The 19,159-nt window shown below is 48.0% G+C and overlaps 4 protein-coding genes and 1 pseudogene across 5 annotated transcripts; 3 read left to right on the top strand and 2 right to left on the bottom strand.

Annotated features, from left to right (window-relative positions):
- Positions 1 to 3,951: 3,951 nt before the first annotated feature.
- LOC112347232 lies at positions 3,952 to 6,094 on the top strand. Its single transcript, XM_024677787.1, has 6 exons — positions 3,952 to 4,342; positions 4,403 to 4,466; positions 4,518 to 4,894; positions 4,992 to 5,537; positions 5,609 to 5,663; positions 5,726 to 6,094. Exons 1-6 carry the CDS (start codon positions 3,965 to 3,967, stop codon positions 6,040 to 6,042), a joined length of 1,737 nt encoding a protein of 578 aa, XP_024533555.1. The 5' UTR covers positions 3,952 to 3,964; the 3' UTR covers positions 6,043 to 6,094.
- Positions 6,095 to 6,671: 577 nt separating this feature from the next.
- Positions 6,672 to 8,841, top strand: LOC9637736 (annotated as a pseudogene).
- Positions 8,842 to 12,045: 3,204 nt separating this feature from the next.
- On the bottom strand, positions 12,046 to 13,564 carry LOC9637735 (probable pyruvate, phosphate dikinase regulatory protein, chloroplastic). The gene is made up of 3 exons (XM_002972807.3): positions 13,159 to 13,564; positions 12,254 to 12,893; positions 12,046 to 12,201 (listed from the first exon to the last, which is right to left on the bottom strand). Exons 1-3 carry the CDS (start codon positions 13,543 to 13,545, stop codon positions 12,098 to 12,100), a joined length of 1,131 nt encoding a protein of 376 aa, XP_002972853.2. The 5' UTR covers positions 13,546 to 13,564; the 3' UTR covers positions 12,046 to 12,097.
- An 18-nt stretch (positions 13,565 to 13,582) lies between these two features.
- LOC9636964 (ras-related protein RABC1) lies at positions 13,583 to 16,161 on the top strand. Of its 2 annotated transcripts, XM_002973013.2 has the most exons (7): positions 13,583 to 13,829; positions 13,897 to 13,965; positions 14,033 to 14,098; positions 14,165 to 14,286; positions 14,341 to 14,469; positions 14,541 to 14,673; positions 14,749 to 14,780. In XM_002973013.2, exons 1-6 carry the CDS (start codon positions 13,679 to 13,681, stop codon positions 14,649 to 14,651), a joined length of 648 nt encoding a protein of 215 aa, XP_002973059.1. In that variant the 5' UTR covers positions 13,583 to 13,678; the 3' UTR covers positions 14,652 to 14,673; positions 14,749 to 14,780. The 2 variants fall into 2 exon arrangements, with proteins under 2 accessions (XP_002973059.1, XP_024533481.1); XM_024677713.1 differs by lacking the exons at positions 13,583 to 13,829; positions 13,897 to 13,965; positions 14,033 to 14,098; positions 14,165 to 14,286 and adding an exon at positions 14,872 to 16,161 and having other exon boundaries at positions 14,437 to 14,469; positions 14,749 to 14,800.
- Positions 16,162 to 16,214: 53 nt separating this feature from the next.
- LOC9636963 (two-component response regulator-like APRR3) lies at positions 16,215 to 19,016 on the bottom strand. Its single transcript, XM_024677712.1, has 8 exons — positions 18,691 to 19,016; positions 18,435 to 18,596; positions 18,238 to 18,371; positions 18,050 to 18,166; positions 17,887 to 17,998; positions 17,487 to 17,799; positions 16,474 to 17,431; positions 16,215 to 16,412 (listed from the first exon to the last, which is right to left on the bottom strand). The coding sequence occupies exons 1-8, from the start codon at positions 18,890 to 18,892 to the stop codon at positions 16,302 to 16,304; spliced, it is 2,109 nt and encodes a 702-aa protein (XP_024533480.1). The 5' UTR covers positions 18,893 to 19,016; the 3' UTR covers positions 16,215 to 16,301.
- Positions 19,017 to 19,159: the final 143 nt, after the last annotated feature.

Here is a 19,159-nt window from a genome sequence, read left to right as displayed (position 1 = left end):
GGAAAGTTATCAAGGCGCTTCTCCGAGGTACTGTGTAACGCAAGGCTTTTTCTCGCTCCATATCGTTCGTAGATGACCACGTCACCGCCACGTTGCTGTCCAGCTCATTAAGTATTCTTCCCGCTTCATTCAAATTTTCAGGGCTAGCGCAAAGCATTCACAGCCGTGGTGCCCCAACCGAGCAGCGCAATCCAAGGCTTGATGGACAGATTCGTGATATTTTTCTGAAATTCTAGGCAATGATCTCAGGCGCGGTTCCATCGTAGAGCAGCGCTCAAGGTAAATCCAAGGCTTTGATCGATCGATTCTGATATTAAACTCCAGGTGATAATCCCAGCCCAGGCTTATTTCCATCGGCAGCACAGGTAATGCAAGCTCCGATCTATCAAATTTCTTGCAAGAATCCCTCTAGATCGCTGTGCCCCCCCAGCCCCTCTCAGGGATCCCTTTGCCTACACACAGGCACATGCCGATAGAGCATCACCTGGGGTAAATCTAAGGCTTAATTGATAGATAGATGATGATATTTTTTCCAATATCCTTATCCTGGCTTTGGTCATTTTGGTTCTTGGGAGGAAGCGTATGATAAACGATTTTTTCTCTGTTGCTCAAGACGGGATTCGACCATATGAAGATATGTTGTACGTTGGAGATCCCTCTGCTTTCAAGTATCTAAGCGCTGGAGCTTAGATACCAGTCAGCCAACTTCAAGCTTATCTCGGATGCTGCAGGCTTTCAGCTGACTTCAAGAAGTATGTTGCGTCTGTATAAAAGCTTATCTTCCTTACGATTTTATACAGATTTGCAACGTACTTCTTTAGATGGATCTCATCATTCGGGAGAGTAGGCGCTCCAAAACGTTTTTCACAGGCGTGTTTGTATGCTAGAGTTTCTTAGATTGTGCACATTCAGGTACAAGATGTTCATATCTGAGCTCTTCAACTGTTCCTCAAATGACTTCTCCATATAAAATTTGCAAAACCTTTATTCTTGGCATGCTGGAATTTTTAGTTTTATTCCAAGTTTTCTATATTCACCATGAAAGGAGAATTTATATTAAATGAAGGGGAGATTGAAAAGGATGAGTATTATAAGGAATCCTCGAATCGATCAAAGATACCAATAGGCTTACACTGAGCCAGAACAAAGCAAACTTGTTTTACATTCACAATTCATCGCTCCTTGACACAAACCCGGCAAGTCATACCCGGCCTTCCTAAGAATAATCCTTAAAGCAGTGGACGAACATCAAGCCTGGGGAGGAGTTGTACGCCCTCCTGGTTGTGGCCCTCCTCTATGGCTTGTTTGCCACCCTTATCGACCTCGCCCAATTGCTTGGTTTTCGAAACGCTCGGCCTTTACCACCATCTTGAGAAACAGCTCCTTAAGTTTTTGGTGTTTGGCCTCCCTCACCTCCAAGGAGGGCATTGCCTCCTTCGCCTTTTGGGCGACGCACTCCCTCTCCATCTCCTCCTTAAGACGCACCTCCAATGGCACCCATTTCCCATCCTCCCAGGCTTGGACGTCGAGTCCATGAATTGCCACCTGGCAAATGCTGCATTTCATTTTAAGAGAAACAGATAACTTTGAATCTAAATGTAAGAGCCTTGTAGTAGAAAGGCCTGCTAGAAACAAAAGAACGAAAGAAAGACCAATCTCAATCAGCTCATTGGAAGAACTGGTGAGAAAAAGCTAATCAGTGAAAAAGACAAAGAAAAAGAAAAAGAAAAGATCAAAGTCAGTCAGCCATAGCTAGTGTCATGGCCACTTCTGCAGGCACAGCTACAGCTGGTTGTGGGCAGAGCCAGGGATTCATGCCATAGCAATGGCCACTACACGAAGAGTTAAGATTGTTAGCTTATCCAATATCTCTTGCTTATGCCCAACCAAGAATCAAGCACCATTGATTGTAGAGGATTTGCGATCCAATTTTAAGGTATAAAATCTCTATTGTTCTGTTCTTTCTTTCTCATGCTTATTTTGTGCACTCCCTTGATATTGTAGCACATTGAGGCAATTGTAACCCTCTTATATTTTGGATTTATCAATATTATTAATAATAAATAATTTGCTGTGGTTTGCTTAATATTCTTTATCAATACAATTTATGAATTAAAATTTTATAATTATTAATATGTTTATAATTTATAAAAACAATTACTCTTCAATCATTAAAATAAACTAGAATATACTAGGAAATTTATAAATTATAAAACATTTATAAACTCTAAATACAAGATCAGAATATCCCAAAATATCCAAGTACAATCATTAATAAATTGTGCTTGTTCACCTTGAAATGACATTTCTTAAAACAACCACTTATATTTTATATTATAATTCTCACCTTCGATAGGAATAGGAATAGCGTGTGGCCAAATGCTATCACTCATCATATTCAGATTGTGTGTCAAAATGTTTTTATTTACCTTGAAATTAAGATTTGGTCCTATACTTTCCAATTAATTAATTAAACTTTGTCACATCATATCTTTGTCTTGATAAAGTTATGCCATGTCAGTGATCCATGCTATTGTTCATGATTCATGATCTATATTCAGTTTTTTACATGTTTGACATAAAAAATATGGTTTGTGCAAGATTTTTCATTGCCATTGTTTGACAAATTATTTTTTTATTGACGCAAGTTGGAATATACTACAAATATACTGCAAATCTGAAAGTATAAAAAAAACTAATTAAGGCAAGCCAAAGCCCTCAGCGGCTGAGTGAAGCCTATGCATGGTGAAAACACACGCACGCAGCCTTTGCCCGCCCTGGCCGGACTTGGACTGGACCTTAGCTACCTGATGCATGGTTTCCTTGAATGAACTAATTAATTAATCCCTGGAGTATTGCCCCGAGAGGGCATCTTTCCCCTTGTAGCAGTTGCCCCTTGAAGGCATCACAAGATGATGTGAGAGATGGCCTGGGGCAATTCGGTAGTTCCATGAATGTTTGTGTGCACAATGATCCCAACACAAGCACAAGGTTCATTCTGTGCCCACAATGACCGACTTTGACATGAGGCCACTCAGGCGCCCATTAAAACATATGCACCATGGCTTTCAGGGCCGCTCCATACATATACGAAACTAGGGAGCAGCCCATATCCATATGTGTGCCGCATACATATAACTCTCCACTGACCCCAGTTATTGCCTCCTGGTTAGCAAACGAGAAAAGATTTAATTCCCTGCCCCAAATGGTCATGCCATCGAGAAATCTGGGCCTTGAGCATGTCACCATGCCCAACACATGCGCAGCATGCACGAAAATCCACTACCTACCTCTGGGAATTATTGTGCTTGGAAATGGATAGTCACAGGAGGACTTCGGTACCTTTCAAGGACAAAACCGAAAGCCGCCTCACTAGAGAAGGAACCAAAGGAGAGAGCCCAATCAGAGAGATGAGCATAAGTTCTCTTCATTCGTAGATCAGTGATCATGAAAATTTTGGCTGAAGAGTTTGGTTGTACTAACTTCTGTAAATTAAACGAGGAGGGCAAAGAGTTAAAGATTGCCAACGAATCAGCCTTCAAAATAGATAATGATTTACGTTGGTTATTGTCTTGTGGCTGGTTGGAACCAGCGAGAAACTTAACTGGTGGTGATTGTGGATCCTCGCCAAGTGATAGAGCTGGACTGCGGCATGGCATGAGAAGAGCAGATAATTCCGAGGCGAATCTCATAAAACAAGAGCGAGTAGATTCCCAAGAGAATGTACCACACTCGTCATGTTACATGTCCGGCGTCTTGTTGAGATCCACAGGCACAAAAACATTGATAAGAAGAATTTCTCACAGCAACGACAAATCCCCCGGAAGGGGAATCAAAGAATATGTCCGAGACCTTTAGAGTTCCTCGGGTGTAATATTCCTTTAATATTCGAAGAGAAATACTATAAGTAGACCTTTGAAGCTCTCTAGGGCTCATGGATTGGGGATGGACTCAGGCAGAGGACATGACTCCAGTGGTGGGATGGGATCCGCGCGTGGGTGTGCTCGTGGCCGATTGGTTCCAAAGCAGCATAGGTACCAGATTGCTGAGAGTGGTTGCAGGGGCATTCCAGCGCTTTGGGCTGGAGCTGGAGTATTTAGCAGAGGCGTCGTGGTTCTACGATATGGATGAGTCGAGTGTGTCGGAGCTCAAGTGGAAGATCTGGACTGTGGCAATCGCCCACGTCCTCCGGGTTCCCGTCCCGGAGGTTTTCTTGCACCTCTTCATCGCTGCCGACTATTTCACGCGCCAGCGAGATCTCCCCAACCAGCAACGTTACGGTGGCCCGACAGTACTGTCTTTCGTGCTCCCTTGCTACTACGTTACACACAAGCTTGAAGTGGTGAGTTTATCGAGATTTCTTGTGGCAAAGCGGTAAAAGAGCCTTATTTCTTGGTTGCAGCTCATGGAGAGAGATATTCCGACGCCAGCCACTGAAGCGATGTATTCGGCGGAAGGAATTACATGTATGGCTTGCATCTTTTCCTTTTTTCATTTCTAACCAGCCGTCTGTGCAGATCTTGTGTCGCTCATGTCTAGAGTTCCCTCTACTTTCTCGGCGCGAACATGTCTTGTGGATGCCCTTCTCCTGTTTGATGTGAGCGAGCAGCTCTGCGTGCTCTTCTTCGCGTGGCTGCACCTCCAGGTCCAAGCAAACAAGCAGCCGCGCGAATGGCTCGACGCTTTCGTAGCTCAAGCCAAAGCTGGCGGCGGGGGGCACCTGGGCAAACTCTTGCTCTGCTTCCTAGACACCGTGCACGCATACAGGTTTCAGAAATTCTTTCTGCCAACCAGGGAGAACATCGACAACGTCTATAACGTTTGGTTCAAGGAACTCCCGATGATAGAGTGGCAATCGATCGACCTCACCCCCGGCGTCCGCCAGGTGTTGGAGGTAAAATCCTTAGCTCGATTTGCGAAACAGAGACAGGCTTCTTATTTGTTTCTTTTTTCTTTTTTCTCTTTTCTTTTTTTGTTTGTTTGTTTGGCAGGAGGTGGTGGCAGCAGTGACTCACACATTCGAGTGGGACCAAAGCCTTGTTGTACCTCTGGAGTGCTGGGTTCGAAGGAGCTCGCTCGTTTACCAGTACAGGCCTCGCGAGGTCTCATACTTTATGGACTTTAAGGATGCAAGCTTGCAAATTGGCCGTTTGATCTACACTTGGACACTGACGAGGAAGGGGCAGCGGGACCATGCCGAGCTCCAGACGCTGTGCTCGACGGGCAAGTCGATCGTGGAGCACGCACAGTCGGTGACAGCGGGAAGCAGCGACGAGCGCCAGCTCTACCGTGCCGCCGCTGCCGTTTTCGGCAAGGATTTTAGCGGCCATTTCGTGCAGCTGTGCAGGAACGCGCAGTGGGAGCCGGATGGGGTCCCTTGCTCGCAATCCGAGCTGGGAGAAATAAGGGAGCTGGCATGGAGAGGGCTGATTGTAGTCTTCAACTTCCAGCACAGAGTTCCGGAGCATTACTTTGACGACGGCCATAAACAAATGAGTATTGTGCCGTTCGGTGCCATGGTCGTCTACATTGTTCACGTACGCACACTCTTTTCGTTGACATGTGTTTCTGATTTGTTTCCTTTTTTCTTGTGTGTTGTTTTGCGCAGCTGATATTTGAGGATCACTTGGCTCTGGACATTGATCGCAAAGCGTCACAAGAATGTGAGTGACATGAATTATCTGTCTTTGCTTGGTGGAAGTATTTACTAAAGCTGTTTGTGTAGGCACGGTGGCTCTAAATAGTCACCCAAACCTTGATACAATCTGGAGCACAAGAGGCATTTTTATTGCATCAGATGCGACTAAGAAGAGATGTCTAACTCTTGAGAAGTTGATAAACTCTCCCAAAGTACAGGGGGCCCTGGGAGCCAGCGCTGGTGAAATAGGCGATGCTATGGTCAAGGCGATTGCAGTTGGTGGTACATATTATGATCGGGAACACAAGGAGTTGTGGTTTAAAGTGGCGAAAATATTTAGATGGAGTTATGAGAGGCTCACTGCATATATTATAGCATATGCAATGTCCAAAGGAATAATTTAAAAAGTGCATGGATCAGCACGTCATGAGAGTGCCTCCAGGCCTTTAAAATACAGCCAAGGGTTAGGGTTTTAGCAGGGACAACCCATTGCTGGAAACATGGCGCGATCGCTGCCGGGAATACTTTTCTTTGCTTATGGCTTGATCCTGAATCCTGGATGAGGGCGTGGGAGCGAATGTGATTGAGAGTAAAATGGGCGATGTCATCCGGGCACAGCAGAAAAAAGAAAAGTCTGAACTTATGCCCATTAAAGGCAAATGTTGGATGTCGCCAGCATTCTTATTTGCGCTCCTATAAGTTCATATAACGTTCGCTAGCTTACTTCCACATTGAATTTGAGCCCAGATGATGAGATTTCTTACGAGATGTTTTTGGCTTTCCGAGGAAGAAACTTTCTAGCATCGACAAAAACAGAGAAATGCCAGCTGAGGCAAATGCCGCAAGAAACTACGACTCGATGTAAAAACATCCACTACTCGCTCGATCAAAATCCCTCATCCTGGGTCCTTCACTGGGACTGTCCCAGTGAAGAGAGAACCCCAGTGGGTGATAGAGCTACGAGAATGCCTGTGCGTTTATCTATGAGCAAATGCCACTCTTCTATACTCTTTGAATTTTCCACTAACAAGTAGCCATGAAAACTAGGGCTTTTGTGGAGCTATGGCGCTCCCAGAGCAGGGAGTTCTTCTCTACTACAAGTTCGTCACGCTGCCGGATCCCGAGGCGACCAGGAACTGGTTCGAGCGATCGTGTTCTTCGCTGGCGCTGCTGGGGAGGATACGGATTGCGCCCGGGGGCGTCAATGTCACGGTATGTGAGTGGCATTCTCCGGAATTTCTCTGTGTTCTCACGGATTCTTGCTAGGTCGGAGGCAGCATGGAATCGCTGAGGGAGCACATCGATGCTGTCGCGGGCCAGGAGCTGTTCCAGGGATGCGATTTCAAGCTCGCTGCGTGCTCCCGGCCTATGGATCGCGATGCCGCTGCGAGCTGTGGCTTTGATTCCTTGTCCGTTCGTCTGGTTGAGGTAATTCTTTTCTCGCAAGTTCTTGCTCGAGCAAAGCTTTTTTCGTTTTTTCGGCTTTGTAGGAAATCGTGACGCTTGGTGTATTTCCTTCTCCATCGCTTGCAAATGCTGGGAAGCATCTATCGCCAGAGCAGTTCCATGGAATGCTCGACCAAGCAGGTTTTGGTGGCTGCCTTGGCTTTCTTTCCAACTTACAAGATTTTCATTCGTGCAGGAAGCTTGAAACAAAGCAACGCTGTAGTTCTCGATGCAAGGAACATTTACGAGACCCGAATAGGCAAGTTTTGCCCGCCTCCGGGAATTGCTTTCCTCGACCCCAAGATACGCCAGTACAGTGACTTGCCTGCTTGGATAGACGAGCACGCGGAACAATTGCGCAACAAATCAGTACTGATGTATTTCTTTCTAAGTCGTTTCTTTCATTCATTGTGTTATATGCTTTTGCGTTTGTTGCAGGTATTGCACTGGAGGTGTCCGGTGCGAGATGGCTTCTGCTTACATTCGTAGCAAAGGAGAGGAATTCGAGAACGTCTACCAGGTTGTTTGGTTTTCTCCTGTTTGTACGGTGGATTCTAGCCTCGTGCTACGCAGCTTTCTGGTGGCATTCAGCGGTATCTGGAGGCATTTCCTGAAGGAGGATACTTCCATGGGAAGAACTTTGTTTTCGATCATAGGTAGTGCATGCATCACTCTTACTCGGAAGCTTAAGCTTTGGCTGGCAGGATATCAGTTCCATCGCTACAAGATAAAACTGTTGGCTGCTGCTATAGTTGCAAATCTCCCTACGATGACTATACTCCACGGCTCCGTTGCTCCATGTGTCGTATGCTGGTACTTCTATGCGAAAGTTGCAAGGTAATTCGTATATGATCTTTGTCTTCTCTTTACCTTGCATTGTGCTTTCAGGCGTCAGTGCCTTATCTCTGCGAGCTGTGCGCTGCTAATCAGCATTCTAGTGAACCAGTAGAATCAGGACGTGATAAATGTGAGTGCTTATCAAATTTTGATAGCAGACATATGACCCACCGTGAACAGGCTCGAAGTTAAGGATATTGTGCCTGCACGGCTTTCGTCAAAACGCATCAAACTTGAAGGGCAGGCTCGCATCGCTGTCGAAGAAACTCAGACGTACAGCCGAGTTCGTCTTCATAGATGCTCCTCACGAGCTTCCGCTGCTCTATCAACTTCTCGAGGACGAAACGAGGCAAGAACCTACAGCCCAGCCGCACAAGAAATTTGCGTGGTTAACCGATCCGGATGGTCCGAAGGCTAGCACACAAACGTGGACTCCAGTACAGAAGTCTTTCGATCCCATGCAGTACCAAAAGCAAACGTCGGGTTGGAGCGAGAGCTGGGAGTACCTCGAACAAGTATTTGCTGATCGCGGGCCATTCGATGGCGTTCTCGGGTTCTCGCAGGGAGCGGCCGTGGCTGCCATACTTTCTTCACTCAAGGATGCTGGACTGATCGACATCAAGTTCGTCGTCCTGTGCTCGGGGTTCGTTTCGCCGGTGCTAGAGCAACAGGTGTTGGGAGGATTGATCGACTGCCCTTCGCTGCACATTTTCAGTGGGAAAACTGGCTATGACCGGCAAATCTCTTGCACGGAAAGCGAGAGATTGGCCGGGAAGTTCAGGCCTGGCTCTCGAACGGTAGTTCGTCATGACTCGGGGCATATAGTTCCCACTCGACCGGACTACCTCGAAAAGTACTCCGAGTTTTTCAAGCAGTTTCTATGACTTGTCTTTAAAGTTCGGACGAGGATTGTGACGAACGCCTGCCCGCGCCGAGCTAGAGATTTTTGGAGCGATCGTATAGATTGCGTACTGCCAGCCCTGTCTCTCCAATCGTGCCTGAAGCAGGCGAAGATGATCGCGCAGATGATGCTAACAAATCTACATCGATCCATAAATTTCAGTGTGTCTTATAGTTGGCATCTTAATGTTTGACACAGTAAATACTGGTAAAATATGAATTAATAATTGCTTAAAAGATTTTAAAATTTGTGAGGTCCAAGCACGAAAAGGCCTTGGAATTGGAACTGAATCCCTCTAGCACTAGCTTTGTATTAATCCATTTTATGGCAAAATATGCCTCTCCACAAAATGTCTGAGATTTAAGACTAAATTGTTTGATGGTTTGAGCCCAAAAATCCATAAAAAAGGAAATGCTCCATAAATTTGAACTAACTGTAGGTTTATAACTGAATGGACAACCAGGTCACTGTGGTCGACCGTTCCCCGCCAAAAGTATGCACGTCCATGTCTGCATGCTTGTGAAGCAAACCTACGAGAACAATTTCGGCATCGAAGTCGAGACCGAGTACTATGTGGATCGACTGTCTATAAAGGTCAGATTGTGAGGGACAACAGCAACGAGGATGGCTCTTTTGACGACTCATCAGACGAGGAGGACACTGTGCCATACACTGGCAACAATGGCGGCGGTGTCAGCTCTTTCTACCACACCGCTGCTCTGGTGGTGTGGCCCAAGGATTGCAGAATGGAGGCGCTATGCTACACACAGAGCAGTGAAAGTGTAGTGAAGTGGCTCGAGGAGCAGCACAAATGCGAGCCTGGCCGGACGAATGGGGATTTGGAGCGATACTTGACAAGTAAAGTGGGGTACAAGACGCATTTTGAAATTCTGCTAGATTTTTGCGTCAAGCACGACTGTCACTGCTTGGTCATGAAGAAGTGGGGGATGACGCATGGCAACAGCAGCACAGGCTATGGTCTCCGTACACTTGGTTCCTTTCCCGCTAGCAGCTTGGTCCAAGTAGCTAAAAAGTGGGGAGAGAGCAGCTTTCCTCACATGGAAGAGTTTTGGGAGAAGACATTGACAATTGAAGAAGCCTTGTGGGAGAGACAAGCAGAGAAGCCCGACCCCGACAAAAGATATGGGCCCTATGGAAAATATTATTAAGTCAACTTCGCCCAGCGAAAGGAAGGAAAAGCTGGCTAAGCTCCAGCACGAAGGAAGGAGAAGTTTTCTGGGAAGGGTGTTGTGAAGTCGAATCTCAAGGATGTCACTGCAATGGCTTTGGGAAGGAAGAGATTCATCAACGATGTTGACCTGAAGAAATCTATGGCAGTGAGATTAACAGTGCCGATGCGCTTGTGCTGCTCTTGGCTAAGTTCCATGAAGCGGTGAGGAAACTGGAAGATTGGGATTGGGGGCTCTTGGTTAAAATGAAAAAAGCAGCCGGGCTGTTTGGCTTGAACGAGGATGAAAAGGTGACGCAGCTCTTCTCGGAACTTTTGCCACGAGCACTGAAATATAGTAGTCACAACAAGAAACTGGCTGAAGTTGCAATTTGGCTGGGCAATGAGGAAATGGTGAAAGTTGTAGTAAAGTATGCGAGAAGTGGTAATTTTAACGATGAAAAAGACGATAGCAGCTTGATTGAGAGTGCCAAGACATGGGACGATGTTGCTAGATACGGGTTAAAGAAGGTGATCAATGATAAAATTTGCTACTTTTTGGGCAATGGAGATGAAGAGGTGAGTTGCAGCGACAGGAGCGATGATGAAGTAGATGAAGAAGAAGAGGAGAAAGAAGAAGGAAACAAACGACGCAAACTAAACCCGAGGGCTGAGCGTGTCGAATATGAGCAGAAAAGGATAGAAACTAGGGTGCCACGATCTGGAGACTGCATAAGCTCTTGAACAATTTTGCTTGATCCTTCAAACATCATATAACATTGCAGCACTTGCAATAAGATTCTCAAAGGCTGAAGTGTCGTTAAGTAAAACTCCATTGAGGAATTGCACAACGACACATCTGCGCATCGGATCTCGGCCTCTCGGCCAAGTGAAGAAGAGGTTTGCTTGCAGAAAGAAGCCATCTGCTGTTCAAACGCACTGAGCTCGTCATCCCATCTCGGTAGGCACAATATCAAAAGCCGGAGCACAACTCTCTAGTGTCGTTTGTAAATAGGACTCGGTTGCCATCACTTTCGATTTCTGGAAGTGCTTGCATTATATAGAGAAATCCCACGAGATCCATACTGTGAATCTGTGAAGCTTACATAATTGGAGCGATATATTGGCAAGTAAAATTGCAAGTGATCGTAAGCACACTATATGACGAAACCGTGCTAGCGATCAACGTAAGCATCTGGACTGTAGATGCTGGAACAGTCCTGGAAGGGACTGTTTCAGAATCTAAGCATCTGGCTAGATTGTTGAAGTTTTGGATTATGTTATCGACTTGGAGACTTGTAGGGAGCCACTCTTATAACGCAGCCTGTGTCTAAGGCTGGATTTGTTGGTGCAGCTGTTCAACATAAGATTGAGGCGTTGCTCCTCTCGGTCCTGCTCAACTGCCATGGGCTCCTGTTCTGATAAGAAAACTGCATTACGAACCTCGTGTTGGTATGTTTCAGATGATCTAGTTGCATGCTTGACATACTTCAACAACGCCTTTGCGCCTTAGTTGCACCTTTTCTTTTGAGAGCATGCAAAGAACATCTTCAAGTTGTCATGACCATTATAGTTGATTATGGATTCTCGAGAGTTGATTCTTTCTGTTCTTTCAATACTGTGAGAATCAGATAAACACATAACCACTATAGTTGATTCTGGATTCTTGAGAGTTGATTCTTTTTGTTCTTTTAAAACTGTGAGAATTGCGATTGACTTTGTTGTTGTAAAATGAAAATCCGTATAAATAAAATAACTTACATAACATTATTTAACTGCAATGCAACAAAAAAAAAGTGGAACGCTCAGCAAGTCTTTTGAAGAAAAGCTTGCGAAGAAGCGATGGTGATTTCGATTTTTCTGGACACAAATACCTTAATTCAATCTTCGCAACATCACTCAAGCCATCAAGGAGTTTGGCCGGTGGCGTGGCGACCGGGCGCTGCCGACCAGATCTGGAAGCTGATCATCCACGATCGACAGGAATACGTCGAGGAAGATGGCATTGCTTGTTCTAGGCCACTGGATAAGCAGAAACTTCTCGTGTCCAAAAGATAAAAATAACCAAGACTCATAGCTTGTGTTAGCGAAAACTATACAATATTGATCAATACCGTTTGGAGATCCTTGGTATAACGTACTTATTCTTGCGCTCGTGATAAATCCTCAATATCACTGCGGCTGTTTCTTCTATGGCCTTCCCCGTCACCTCTGAAAAAAACCCTCATAATGAGAAGATCAACAAAGTCTGAAACAAACATACCAATCACTGGCCATGTTGGATTCTTCTTAAACAGCTCGCCACTGTACTGGAGCTCCGTTCTTATGTGCTCCATGTCGAAATACGAGCTCTTGGTTTCTTTCCCAAGCCCCAGGTGGCGGTAGCGAGCAGCACGAATAGATCTCAAGAACGTCGGGTCGATGGTGAGGCCATAGATCTTGTCTTGGTCGATCTGGAAGAGCTCCTTTGGTGCTTCGATCCCAAGCACCAAAGGGACGTTCGCGACTTTGTATCCCATCTGAGCCAAGTACGTCGACAGAGGTGTCTTGCTCGTCCTGGAAACTCCCACCAGGACCAGGTCGGCCTTGTGTAAGTTTTGTGGGAGAGCTCCATCGTCCTGCTTGATGGTGAAGTCCACGGCTTCGATCCTCTTGAAGTACTGCTTGGAGAGTGTGCTCTTGCGTCCGGGAGCTCCTCGGGGAAGTCCCAGAGGGATGACGTTGAGGTGTGAGCCGAGAGCGTCTGTGATCGGTCCCAGGATATCTAGATGAGGAACTGCGAGCATCTGGCAAGCCCTTTTCGCTGCCTCGGCCATGGCTGGATCCGCAAGTGTGTAGACCAGGATGGCTCCTTCTGCGCCAGCTTGGCGGATCACTCCCATCAATCGATCGATGTCATTCACCTAAAGGAACCATCTAAAACACTGTCGTGAGTTTCTCCATGACGGAAGAACGTTTTCTCTATGAGTTTGGCTCGCAACTTCTCATGGACGAAACATTCAGCCATAAAAAACATGAAAAGACAAAACAAAAAAGACTCTTTTTCCTCACTCGCATTCTCTAGTTGCTAGAGATAAGAAAAGAAAGAAAGAGGCAAGAAAACTCAAGATAATGTAGCTTTGAAGAGAGGAAAAAAAGAAAGCAAAGAAAGGATAGCGTAGAGCTTACCTCGGAGAAGAGATGAGTATTCACAGCGCATCCCCTATCAGTCAAGCAATGCTCGAATTGCCCCAAGGCGGCGTGAACCGAGTGATCCACAGTCCATCCCGTGCCATCCGACACCATAAACACGGATTTCCCCCCAGCCCTGTCATCGTCTTCCTCCTCACCCCGATCGTCATCCCGATCGCTCTCGTCGCTCTTGGCGCCTTCCCTGTCCAGCACACCCGCCGCATTCGAATTGCTCTTCTGATTGATGAGCGTCCTGGCACGCCGCGCCCTCGCCCAGCGCTGAAGCTGGGCGCTGCCCCGCGATTTGATCGATACCTTCGCCCCGGCTTCTGCCCTAATCGCGGCCACCACTCCGCCGGACGCTCGCGGGCACAAGCACTGCATCTTTGAGGAACCCTAAAAAACAGAGAGTGACGCGTGGAAAGGATTTTATTTTTTCGTTTGCCCTAGGTGGAGAAGGGGGAGGAGCTGTGGGATCGATTTGTAAGTGAAGGCCGTGCGCTACATCCTCTTGCCAATGGCGCTCTCCTCCTCGTCTTCGTCGGTGAGCGGCAATGAGTTTGATCACCTCTTCAAGATACTGCTCATCGGAGATTCCGGTGTCGGCAAGAGCAGCTTGCTGCTGCGATTCACTGCCGACACATTCGACGATCTCTCCCCCACAATCGGTGAGTGGATCCCCAATGCCTCCAAAAGTAAGAGTAAGAGAGGATTTTCATCTTCTTCTTCACACAGGTGTGGATTTTAAGCTCAAGCTCATGACATTGGAAGGGAAGAGGCTCAAGCTCACGATCTGGGACACCGGTAACTTTAGCACAGCTGTCTCTTGTATGAGTTTTGAGAGTTTTTTTTTTTTCTTGATCTCGCGTAGCTGGGCAGGAAAGATTTAGAACACTCACGAGTTCATACTATCGAGGAGCACAAGGCGTCATTCTTGGTACGTGTATCTCGAGCTTTACTTTCTCTTTGCTTGTAGCTCATTTGTTTTTCTTCTCTTTCGCAGTTTATGATGTTACTAGGAGAGATACGTTCACGAACCTTCAAGATGTTTGGCTCAAAGAGGTCGAGCTCTACTCGACTAACCAAGATTGTGTGAAGCTGCTGGTTGGAAACAAAGTCGACAGGGTCTGTCTTATTGTTTCCGATGAATTTGTCTAACTCCTTTCCTTTGAACTCCAGGATTCCGAGCGCGCGGTCTCACAACACGAGGGCATCGCGTTCGCCCGGAAGTATGGCTGCTTGTTCCTGGAGAGCAGCGCAAAGACTCGCATCAACGTCCAACAGTGTTTCGAAGAGCTTGTCAGGAAGGTGGGAAGGCTCTGAAAAATTCAAGGCTGCTACCAACTAAATGGTCTTCTTCTCTCCTTGTTTTTGCGCAGATTCTGGAAACACCCAGCTTGGTAGCTGAGGCCAAGTCAGTGAAGAAGAACATCCTGAGACCGGGCAACGAGCCTCCTCCTCCCGAGAACGCTGGCAGCTGCGCCTGTTGAAGATTCCAAGTGTCCAATTGTTGTGAGTCCTGTTGTTACGTACACACCTCTCGATCGCCACCGTACTCATGCTCTTCGAATTCTCTGTGTCTTGCAGATCTTTGAATATAAATTATCGAGCTTTTGATAGAAGACGTGTAGTTTGACAGGTACTTGTCAAGTTTTCAACTTGGTGATTTTTTTATCTCGTAGGCTTGGTGGCTGACACCTGTTCTTGCAGCGTGGCAAGCACCGGAACCGCCAACTGTGCGCCTGGAGCCCTAAAAAACAGAGCACGGACGCTGCTCCCAAGTGTGGAAAAAGCTATGGAGGCCGTAGTCGCGATGAATGCGAGTGTTTCGTTCATCAACGGGAATCGTTTGCGCTCTCCGTCGATCCAAAAGGTTTGTTTTCCGAGCGGAGCGTGTAGAAGAGGTACTCTTTCTTGTTTCACGACGAGAGCAGCTCTAGAGGGTGATGAAGGCAGCAAGAAATCTTCCATCCGGTTGACGATCCAGGCAGAGACGCCGGGCCAGTCCGAGCCCTCGAAGCTGGTGATCGAAGTCCCCGACCACGAGCAAGTAAAACACGAGGATGTCAAAAAGGAGGATGTTCGCGAGAGCGTCATGCATGTAGCATCGGAATCGGCGGTGGAGAGCCCCGAGAGAGTGCATGAAGAGGCCGAGCACGAAGCCGGAGCTATAGCATCCAAGACCGGCGAGGCAGTGGAAGAAGTGACCGAGAACTTGGAAAAAACGGCCGAGCGAGCGTCCGAGGTGGAGGCCGAGCACCTCGGGTCCGGGTCGGAGAGTCCAGTTGCCGGGCTGGGACAAGAGCTACACAAGAACGTGGAGGGGGCCGTGAAGGCGAGCTTGGAGAGTGGACAGAAGGCAAGGCAGGGGCTGGAGGCTGCTCGAGGGGAAGTGGAGAAGCGAGTGAGCGTCCTGGTGGAGGCGGCCGAGGAGGCCGGGCAGAGAGGGAACAAAGTCGTGGAGGCCGCTAAGAAGAGCCTCGAGGAACTCAAGAACAGGCTCGGTGGCGTCCAGGAATCGGCGTCGCGAGCCGCGGGAGACGTCCAGAAGAACGTAGGAGAGTTGCAGAGGAAGATCGAGCAGCAAGCTCAGCAGGGATCGAGTGGAGTGGAGAAGCTGCGATCGGAGGCGGAGAGAGGCGCGGAGAGTTTGGAGCTGGATCCCGAGAAGCACAAGGCGGTGGATGCCGAGGACGTGAACAAGGATGGCGAGAGGAAGCTGGCGGAGGAGCACTGGCAGAGCGAGAAGGATGATCCGGAGGGCGGCGGAGTTGTGAGCGAGACCATCAAGGAGTTTGTGGATCCGGCGTTGGAAGGGAGTGCGGTGGGACGGGAGGTGCGAGAGGAGGACGAGATTGGCGATGGAAACGAGCACCTCAAGAACATGAAAGATCTGGTTCTCCACGATTCATACGCTCCGATTGACGACAGTGATGATCACGGTGGCAAGTCGGACTAGAGTCTCATCGAAGTGAATAAACTTCTAGTTTTTTTTTTCTTCCTACTTTTGCAAGCACTGGCATTTCCAGAGACTTAAGCATGGAATCGCGACAGGCGAGAAGAACACGAAGGTCAAATTGCATCTTTTGATACACTAGAGAAACAAAAAAAAGGCCAAGAAAAAACTCATTGTCTGTACACTATTGACATGGTAAATTGTTGATGGACGAATCGAACACCGCTTGGCTCACAAATTGGCCCCTCACTCGAGGGCGCTGCTCCGCAAGCCTCTTCCTACTTTGATACCGAACCTGGAAGAAAGAAACGAGTGTGAGACGTGCCAAAGAAAATGAAACAAAGAATGGCGAGTACCTTCTTCTCGAAGCACCTCTCCTTTCGTTTCTGTCTAAACTTGTTCAGAGCGGCCTCTCGCCTGACTTTGCTGTTGTTGGCGGCGTTCTCGGCCGGAGCGCCACAATTGTTGGAGCCCGGATTGCTATCGCCACCATTGCAGCAGCTGCCAAAGTTACTCATCTTGGCGGTGCTGTCGTTGTAAACGTTGTTGCTGCCATGGTTGCTTCCACTCACGCTGCCATTGTTTCCATAGCTGCTCCAACCATTCCCATTCCCACTGCCACCATTATTGTTGGAGGCGTGCAAACTTGAGTGGAGCTCACCACCTCCAACACCACCGCTACCATCTCCAGCGACGTTCGTGGAGCCACAGCCCGGGGTCTCAAGCTCGTTGCTACCGCTGGCTTTATCGTGGTGGTGGTGCTCGATGTGGTAGTGGTGGTGGTGAGCCATGATGTTTGTAAGCGCTTGGAAGCTCCGGTGCTTTTGTTCTTCGTGCTGCTGCTGCTGCTGACGTTGTTGTTGCTCCACGAAGTGCTGCTGCTGACGCTGCTGCTGCTCCACGAAGTCTGGATTGTCGAGGCGAGGCTGCTGTTGTGGTGGTGAGAAAGCGTGCTGCCATGGCGGCAAAGCCGGCTGTGTGTAGTAATAGGTAGCTCCTCCTCTCGCTGGTAAGCTCTGGTCGTAAGAAAGTACTGTCGCGTATTGCACCGGAGTGACTATATGATGCTGCTGCTCGGGCCTAGCAAAGAACGCTGCTGTTGCTGCTGCCGTTGCTGCTGCTGCGGCAGCCGCTGCCTGATCGTTCGACCTTCCAGTTTGTGTTCCTCCGTTAGTAAAAATCTGGCCTGGAAGTTGGACACTTGCTGTGGAAGAAAACTGGTGTTGCTGTTGTTGATGTTGCTGCTGCTGCTGCTGCTGCTGCTGTTGCTGTTGGTGGTGATGATCAATAGCTTGTTTTTGTTTCGTGTTGTACCTACATTTGATGCGTAAGTGTTAGCATCTGAAGCTAGGAGAAGAGAAAAAATGACCTTGAGAAGGCAGAAGGTCCTGACTGGTTTAAGACATAGCTCGGCTCGTAAGCGTGGTCCGGGGTAGGACTTTTGAGAGCGAGCTCCAGATTTCCCGACGTTGGCGCCGGGTCTGAGGAGCTCACATCTCGTTCTAGGATGACTTCCGGGCTGTTGCTTGCCCCCATCTCGGACTCGAATTCCTCGGCGGCCTTGGCCGTGCTCGGCTCGGCAATGTTTCCAATCAAGTCCACAGCCTCCATTGCTCGATCCGTGTCTGCTGGTGAATCCGCGGGTTTGAGACGGGCACCAACATCATCGACCGTGTCAGAATCTGCAGGTGTCACTAGACATGTTTCAGAAATTATCCGCAAAGCTTTTTAAGTCGAAACAAAAGCATCAGACGAGCTTGAGCGTGTACCTTTCGTCCGGCGTGCCCGCCTGGATGGCGGACACGGCTTTGGTTTTGTGAAAGCTCGCGGCCTGGACTTTCGTGGGCTCTCCAGCTCCGCCACCTTTTTCGTGCACGAACTCTGAGAATGGAGAGAAATCAAAACACAGATAACATGGAAATTAGTCTTTACCTCCGTGTCACTTTGATCAGAAATGCGGATTTCCTCACTTCCAGAATCACTGCTTAATTCGCCGCAGGAGCCTCCACATTTGTTTAATCTCCCTGTTTCGCTTTCACTTCCACTCGACTGCATCAATTGATATAAGAAAAGTTACTCTTTTGTTCTCTCCCGATCAAAACAAGGAGCATAACACGTACACTTCGAGCTTTCCTCCAAGCATGCTGCCACAGGTTCTTCAGCTCGTTCTTGCGCACGGGCTTCACCAAAAAGTCCGCAGCTCCTTTCGTCAGGCACTTGAAAACCACATTCGTAGAATCGTGAGACGACATCACTGCATTCACACAAGCAACGTTAAACCCCGTCTCGATCGATCAACCCAAAACAAACTACGTACTGACAACAGGAACTTTCTGGTGGTTCTTGTGATGCATTATCTTCGAGAGCAGTCCAAGTCCTGACAAGCCCGGCATCACCACGTCCGTAAGAACCAGATCGATCTCCCGGTTGCGATCGTCGAGTAAAGACCACGCTTGCAAACCATTTGCAGCAGGCACAACTGTAAGAAGAAGAAGAAGAAGACGACGAAATGTATCAGTCCTGTTCTTCAGTAGAAAAAGGAAAGACAAAATCAAAGCTCTCCAAACGCATACCCTGATAGCCACAATTGCGTAGCAAAGCAGCCACGACATGCCTCGTGGAATCATCATCTTCAACGAGGAGGACTTTGAGCTGCCTGTATGGAGGAAGATTTTCCCACCCTTCGCCGCGCTGTGACAATTTCCCACTCTCCCCGCCAATTCCAGCGCCCGCGCCATTCGGCGCATCAAGAATCCCTGCCTGCCTCATTGTCATCGCGCCATTGGGCGATCTGACCTCGAAATCGGGCCGCGCACAGCCGAATTCCTCGCAAAAATCGCGCTTCAAACCTCGATCCAGGGCAAAAACCTAGAATGAGACACTCCACAAACCACAGAAAACCCCGTCGTCAAGTAGCCAACGATCGAAATATCTTTCTTTCACGGCACACGTGGCGGGCCCTGGGAGATATTTCCATCCGACGTGGCAAGCATTCAAAATAAAGTAATGGATTTCCGAGGCCAATCAGAGCGTCGGGATTGA

The sequence above is a fragment of the Selaginella moellendorffii genome, unplaced genomic scaffold, assembly GCF_000143415.4.
Source record: "Selaginella moellendorffii unplaced genomic scaffold, v1.0 SELMOscaffold_20, whole genome shotgun sequence".
Classification (NCBI taxonomy): Eukaryota; Viridiplantae; Streptophyta; class Lycopodiopsida; order Selaginellales; family Selaginellaceae; genus Selaginella; species Selaginella moellendorffii.
Note: the sequence above shows the minus strand (reverse complement) of the source record. Positions and strands in the feature narration are given on the sequence as shown.